Source organism: Apis dorsata, unplaced genomic scaffold (genome assembly GCF_000469605.1).
Source record: "Apis dorsata unplaced genomic scaffold, Apis dorsata 1.3 scaffold_163, whole genome shotgun sequence".
Taxonomy (NCBI): Eukaryota; Metazoa; Arthropoda; class Insecta; order Hymenoptera; family Apidae; genus Apis; species Apis dorsata.
In genome coordinates, this window is record NW_006263452.1 from 598,715 (window position 1) to 606,387 (window position 7,673).

A 7,673-nucleotide genomic window follows, 5' to 3' on the forward strand; every position below is an offset into this window, starting at 1 on the left:
TTTGTTCGAACGTAACATTCCACCTCTAACATTTTGCGCGAATATTGCAAATATATCTACAAGGTGTCTGCTTTATATATTTTAAGAACAAATGAAATTTGATATAAGAAAAAATACAATATTGAACAGTATTAACAATTCCTTTGTGATAATTTTCACTAATATTTTTACCAAACAAAACTTTTGTAGAACATCCCTTTCGTCAATTCTTTCCTTAAAAAGATACTTCACTGCATTCAGACGAACAGACCTGGTCTCTGGAAACGTTAAACGCCTACGTTCCTTCGCCTTTTCGAATATTCTTTTTCGAGATTCTCTTTGACTCTTTCGATTGGTGGCCGATTATTAAATCCAGAAGGGGTTGCATCGCGGAAGCAAGGCTCGCGCCACGTTGCGATATTAATCTAAACGATGATGCTCGTGACACACAACTCGCGGTCGTCTCTCAATTTATACACGCGAATTCACGTTCAGGCAACGGTGAGCCGTCTCGTCAATTAGCGCGCTGTCTTTTCCTCGTCCCTCCTGTCGCGGAATTAGCCCGGATAATTTATCGTTTTCGAGGCCGTGTACCCGTAATTCCAGAAGGCGGAGGCCAGGCCACTTAATGCCAGTGTTCTCTATTTATTGCGGGCGAGTTCTCATCCTCGACGCCGGATATTTAAGGGCGCATAAATACACGCGTTTAATGTAACAATTCGCGATCGGCTGAAATTATCGAGCGTTCTACTTCGCCCCTTTGAGCCATCGATTTACGAGGGGATGCGCGACCACTGTTTCGATTCCAACCAAAGCTGTTGCTCGATCGAAAAGCTCTGAAATTCGCGAAGGAGGAGGGCGCAAGCAAAGCTGACGAATCAATTTACCCAAACCTGGCCGCCTCTATCCGATCTCTGTGATTTACAACTTTAACTGCGCCTCCTCCTTCCGAGTCACGACTCGCGCTCGTTTACTCGCCCTACTTATAACTGCCTACAAAGATACCTGACACGACGAGAAGTGGAATAACGGAAAATGAAACAAGATGGCGCGTGCTTACATGGTGCCGGGTTCGATGCCAGGCCCCCTTATCAAGAACGGCACTCTCACGTCGAACTCGAAAGGGAAACTCTTCCCTTTGATCAGGCCAAACTGGCCGAGATGGTAGCCGTGGTCGGACGTGTAGATGATGTACGTGTTGTCCAACTCGCCCAAATCTTTCAACTCTTGGTAAATCTGTTAAACGAGCGGCGGTTGTTAAAAATAAACGGTGGCAAATTCCGGTGGTGACGCATCGACGATGGTAAAAAAGGTCGGCAAATTAATACGTGTCCGCGAAAACGGTGCTAAAACGAGTATGAATCATCGTACGTACCCTGTCCACGGCATCGTCCACGCTCTGCAACGTCTGAAGCCTCTTGGTCATCAGGAGATCCGTGAACTGTTTGTGAATGGGTTGCATTTTCTGCGTGACCTGAAGTATCCATTGCTTGTCGGGATTCGGCGCGTAGTCGTAGGCCGGGGTGCTAGAACAAGCGGAGGGGAGAAAAGAAAAGAGAAGAAAAAAAAAAAATCTTTGTTTTTGAGATGAAACATAGCTTGGCGAAAGGGATCGTTGGACCGTGTTTAATCCAGTCAGCCGGATCGTCCTGTTTCTCGACGACTCTCGAGAAATCCCGGTTAGCCGATTAAGCGAGAGTTGAGTCGGTTTCTAGGTAACTAGGATCGAAACTCGCACGATTCCTCCTCGCAAGCGAGAAGAGCCGTGGCCAGGCCGAAATTGAATTAATCTCGCGGAGCAAGGGAACGTCCAGTGCAACGCCTAGACTCTCGAGACAGACACCGTATCCTCTCTCCCTCTATCCTCCTTTCTCTTTCCTCTCCTAGCCTCTCCACCAATTACACGAGACACGAAATTATGGGTAATTGGCCCTTCACCTTCCACCACGTCCTTCAGAAACGGCTCGCCTCCCTGCTTGATCCTTGTCTCACTTTGGCGGATGTTTCGTATACGAGATGCAAGAAACAGGTTTATACACACGGCCCGGTCTTCTTACGGGATTTCATAGAGAGGAACGCGGCGATCGAAGGAAGGGAATTCGACGTATTTCCAATTTAATTTCTCTATACAAAGCTACGATGTTCGTTACTTTTCGAATTGTTTCGTTCTTGCCGGCCAAATGGGAAGGAAGGATGTTCGATCGAATCGAACGGCCTCTTCCTCCAATTGCTTGGATTAATTCCCGCGAAACGAAATTGAGATCTCATCAAGGGGAGAGGCGAAGGAAGAGAGGGAGGCGTGCATGTCGACGATGCATGGAAAACGAGCGTTTCGCGTGCTGCGCGATAGCTGTTGCTGTATAACGCGAAATTCCGAGGAATCCCGTTTCCCTTCCGGCAAGAGTCGAGCAGATTTTTCCCTGGAAACGAGGAGAGAGCGTTGCCTAACGCGATCATCGCGATACCGCGAGTGCGCTCGTTGAATTAACGATCCAACAAGAAACGCATCGGCCGCTGCGATAAATCCAACCAAGAACACGCCCCCTCCCTCCCTTTTCCGAACGAAATCCACGAGGAAACCTCGGAGAAAAGGGAAGGAAACCGCTTTCTCCGAAACGACGAACGTACGATTCTTCGTAGAGAAGAGAGAGAGAGAGAGAGAGCTTCGAAGAATCTAGCAGCGCAGTTTTCCCATTTTTTCATTTTTAAATGAAAATACGAAATCGCGTTATTAATTTCAACCTTTTCGTTGCTTCGAAAAGCTGGTTCCCTCGCTTTATGCGAATTTAAAATAAAGCTCGCAATCTGACGGCCGCTCCCGAACGAAGAATATCGTCGTCCGTCCTGCTGCAGAAACCCTTCCAACCCCCTCCCCTCCCTCCACGGCCCACGTTCGTGTATATTTCGTCTGGACTCCTTAATTGCGGCCTATTCTGCGTGCACCACGGCTCGCCACGGCCACTTAATTTCCCCGCGAGACACTCGACGATTATATTTGCACCCAGACACGTGCACCCCCCGCCCCTCGCTCCCCCGAAAAATCGGCGCGCGCGTTTGTCTCCATCCCGTGAATCCCTCGCCGCTCCTCGGAAAAACCGGCGTTCTCGTTCCACGCTGTGGAACGCTAATCGACTCCCTCCTCCCTCTCCCCTCCCTTGCGAGTATAATTACGGAACAATCGTTTTCTTCGTTGCCATCCTTTTTCGTCTTTTTCTCGAAAGTGAGAATCGATTGCTCGATTTGTATGACAATTGGACTCTGTGAGCTGGTGTTTTTTTTTTAAATGGTTTGGAATTTTTTGAATCTTCGAATAAGAGAATTTTTCTTTCTTTTTTTTTTTCTCCATCAAAAAGTCACGTTTGTTTTAAAAAAGGATAGGATAGGATAATGGGGATAATGGGATATCGATCTGTAGAGGTGTCTCGTAACATTTCGTTGGAGATATCGTAGCTTTCACTGAACCATTGAATAGCTTCAACGTTTCGTTGTTTTGCATATATTACAATGGAAGTTGGACGATCATTACGAACGTATCAGATTCATCGTCGCGTGTTACAATATCGATATTCGATACGTTCCTTTCCTCGAAACTATATTCAAGAATATTGATCCCAAATATTTATTTCCACGATTCAATCGCCGAATTACAAATTGCTCTTCGTTATTGTAGAAATAACTATCGTCCCCAACTAAGAATTTCATAAAAATATAATACCTCTCCTCCTCCTTCTCCTCCTCCTTTACGAAAAATAATACGGAAGGACGAGGGACTCGAAGCAAGGAAATAAGTACTCGTCTGGCCAAGATTTCGACTTTCTCTTTTATTCGTCGGAACGACGGCAGGCAAGAGGAAGGAGAACCACGCGTCGATTCACAAAGGGTCGATTGTCGTGTTGCGAATGCACGGGGCTGACTCGTACAAATAACCGAGCTGTTCCCGTTCGACCAGCCATCGCCTCGATCGACGTATATTTCACGTCGCTATTAACGATCTAAGACGCCATCCGATCGAAACCTATCCGTCTCTGTCCGCTCGATTCTTCCGTTTTCTCCTTCACCCCTCCCTCTCGCCTCGACGCGACGCAACGCGGTCGAATAACCCTCTTCCCGTGTCTTTCCGACTCGCGATCGAACCGATACGCGAACGTGGAGAGCGTCGTCTCGCGTTTACTCACGCCTCGTTAATCAGTTCCATCGGTTCTCGACAATCGCCACATCTATTCCGGCTACCTTAACTACTCCGTCTAAAAATCGTGACGTAAGAATGGATCGATCGACGTTGGAATTTTTCCAGAAAAATTCCAGGGGACGCGATAAATTAAAATTATTTCCCAAAAGATGAGAATTATCGATTTGCGTATCACAATTTATGCGTTAAATTTGTTTAAAATAAATCTCATCGAAGCAGTTGAGAAAATCTACTCCAAGCATCATCGATCACCGTGTTCGCAAATTAATCGATCGTGACTGCGATTTTCCAAATGGACAAGAGGAGCACGAGAAGGAGCAGGATATATCCCCCCCTACGTAATATTTAAACCCGATTTACGATGGTAAATTTCTTTCCTTCCTTCCCTCCCCAAGGAATACGGTAAGATCATCTCTCAACCGTAATTGCTACATAAATTTCTCCCTCTAATTACTCGAACGATAAATCCCGATTATCTGATCACCGGTGATATTAACGGGGCCAGGCGCGTTTCGCCTGGAATTAAAAGGGAGGCCGCGGGCGGAACACAGTCGTTGTCCCGCGACTCGATACAAGCCAAATCTCTGATAAACTCAGCCTGGCCACGGAGTTGGTTAAAAGGGCGTTGTCGAAATGTTAAGCCCGCGATTTCTCTCACCACGCGGTGTGAAACGCTACCCTGCGAAACACAATGGAACATCGGGACACCCATTAAGGATTGCGCCTCGAGATTTAGATGTTTAATCAGCCCGTGGAATGAACGTCCACGCGTGGACCACGTGGAAATACAAACCACCAGTTGATCTCCTCGTGCTCGATTATTTAAAAATCGTGTCGTTGGAATTTTTCTCCCCTTTGATCGATCGACGGGATGATCTTCATCTTCTTAAGCCTCTTAAAATTACCCGCCTGTCCTTGCTTCTTCTTTTCTCTCTTTTTGAATAGAATAGTTTCTACCACGATTGAGTAAGTTGCTTGGTTAGTTGTCTGGATTTGGATTGCATTAGGTTAACGAAAAGTGCGCACGTCACGCCGCGTGTTTAGTTCGTTTATCTTGACCTCGTTGGCACGAGGAGAAGTTTCGAAGATTGATTCGCTCCAAATGGATAGATGGTTCCGATTATGAACAAGCTTTCTCTCCCTGGGTCATTGGCGTTCGTTTCCTTGGGTAACGGTGCGTATTCCACGTGCTCGCCAAGATACAAGATACGAGGATAAAACGCTCGATACGATTTATTTAATGAGCCTATCGTTAAATTTCAATCCATTCGTTTCGATTCTCTCTCTTTCTCGATTTAATCAAATTCTTCTACTTCTTCTTCTTCTTCGAAAGAGAAGAGATTTTCTTGGATTACATTCAAATGGTATAAAGAGGACACTCCGTTTCCTTTCCTTCCTGGATCTTACGGATAAATTGCATTTCATCCCGTTTCCTCCCGTCGAACCGATGAAAAATCTACTTCGCTCTCTTCGACTTCGGCGATCATCGGGATCGATAGCGGTTGTTCCTACGGTAAAACGGCCGCTTATCAGATGTTGCGTAAAGCAACATAAGATAAGAACGCCGCGACAAGCTCAGAAAATGTAAATCTCGATCGGACACGCGAAATGTCACCTGTCACGATCGCGATCTCCGTATCTCGATATCGTATCGACGATCGTTTCGTATCGGTTCGATTCTCTCGGGAAATTGAAATTACATTGGGCTTAAGAGGAAGGGGGGAATTGCGACAGTAGTATTGCGTATAAATAAATAAACGAGAATGTAAATAACAATAATAATAATAATAATAATAATAATACACCCACACCAGCGAAAGGCGCGTTAAATAATCACCATCACCACCTTCACGATCGAATTCGAGCCGGTGGAAAAGATTTACGATCGCGTTGCGGGAAAATATCGAGGGATAATAACTAACGCGCGGAAGTGTTGCTCCATCGTGTACCGTGGAAATAAAGCAAGAAAAAGAAGAAAAAAAAAGGAGAGGAACGTACGTAATTTGGGTCACGAGCGCGTGTTGGTCTCGCTTGGAGGATAGAAAAAGAGAAGGAGGTTGAATCGGGAAATTACCAGGAGTCGTAAAACCGATTTCGTATTGCTCCGATCCTTTCTCGATCGTGCGAAGGGGAGGGAATGGGGGATTGTGGGGGAGGGGGAGGAAGAAAGAAGGAAAAAAATATTAATTCGACCGAATGAAACGACTCGGCCAACGGCTGCTTAAGGGCACAAACATCGAGTTAAAAGCGTCGTGAAAGCGCGTAATTGCGCGCGCATTAATTTCACTTCCTCTTCCTCTCCCTCTCTCTTATTCCTTTTTCTCTCTCTTATCCCCGCGATTGGCTTTTGAACGACAAGAGAATGCACGTGATGCACGAGCGTGGAATTAAAAAAACCACGATGTATGCGGGATTAAACGAGCAGTTTCGCCCCCGTAACTCCTATTAGTCGACACCTATGATGTCGCAATACCGAGCCGGGTTTGTAATTATAATTTATTTGCGTCCCGGGAGAACAATATCATTTCGAGTATAGAATAGAATTCTCAGGTGATGCGAATTTCAATCTTTGCGTTTCAATCATCGTGAGTTTGTAGCGCGTTTTTCAATATTCATTTGTTCTCCTCGGTTTCGATCGCTCGAGAGGAAGCTCGAAGTAGTATCGACCGTTGCGGTCGGGCGCGCGTTCTTCCTCGAAATCGTGGATTCATAGTGGATCCGTGGCGAGCAGACCGTTCATCGTTCTCCCTGGAGGGTAAGAAAGGAGGGCAACGAATATTATCGAATAAAACACTGTATACTGTTCGCGACCCGGGTGCAATCTCGTAGAGAAAGCGAAAGGATTCGTCGATCGATACTTTATCTCGCCTTACCTCGATTAACCCATAACGGTGTCGAAGCAGAGGGAAGATCCTTTTAGTTCAGAATCGATCGAGTGGAATCAAAAATACTGTAGGACGAGTACAATCTTTATTCCCTCCCTCCCCCTCGTTCACAAAAGATCATCCCTCTCGTGAAAATCCCTCACGCGTTTCTCTCTCTTTCTCCCCCTCTCCCCTGCCTTTCCCTTCCTCTTCCCTCTTCGTCTGAATCGTACGCGAGTCGTAGGGGAGAGGGGTGGACGAGTGAAAAGGATAAGGAGAGTTTGAAAAACTGGCAAAGGCGAGGAGCGAGACAAAGCAATGTGTTTTTTCACCGGTGGAGAACGGAGAGACAGGTGAATATAATACCTGCATCGTGGATGTACAATAACGGGCGTTGTCCAGAGGGGCGAGACGAGACTGCCAACAGGGGAGGGAGGGGTTTTGCACGCGTTTTTAGTGCTTTTCATCGCGCGCACCCCGTCTAGGGCACTCCATCACGCGACGATGACACCGTGGCTGCAGTTATCTATCCGGTTGTCTAGTCTAGAGTGCCTCGGTGTCTCTCGGTTTTTCACCTCCATCTTTGGCTCCTCTCTATGTCTCTCTCTCTCTCTCTCTCTCTCTCTCTCTCTTTCCCTCTC

The 7,673-nt window shown here is 46.5% G+C and overlaps 1 protein-coding gene across 4 annotated transcripts in view; it reads right to left on the reverse strand.

Annotated features, from left to right (window-relative positions):
- Positions 1-7,673, reverse strand: part of LOC102677152 (extracellular sulfatase SULF-1 homolog) — a 72,295-nt gene that overhangs the window by 6,740 nt on the left and 57,882 nt on the right. For all 4 annotated transcript variants that reach the window (XM_031509581.1, XM_006613847.2, XM_031509580.1 and 1 more), the window contains exons 5-6: positions 1,355-1,505; positions 1,040-1,215 (exon numbers count right to left, since the gene is read on the reverse strand). In XM_031509581.1, coding sequence (XP_031365441.1) covers positions 1,040-1,215; positions 1,355-1,505 — 327 coding nt within the window. The remainder of the gene's footprint in view (positions 1-1,039; positions 1,216-1,354; positions 1,506-7,673) is intronic.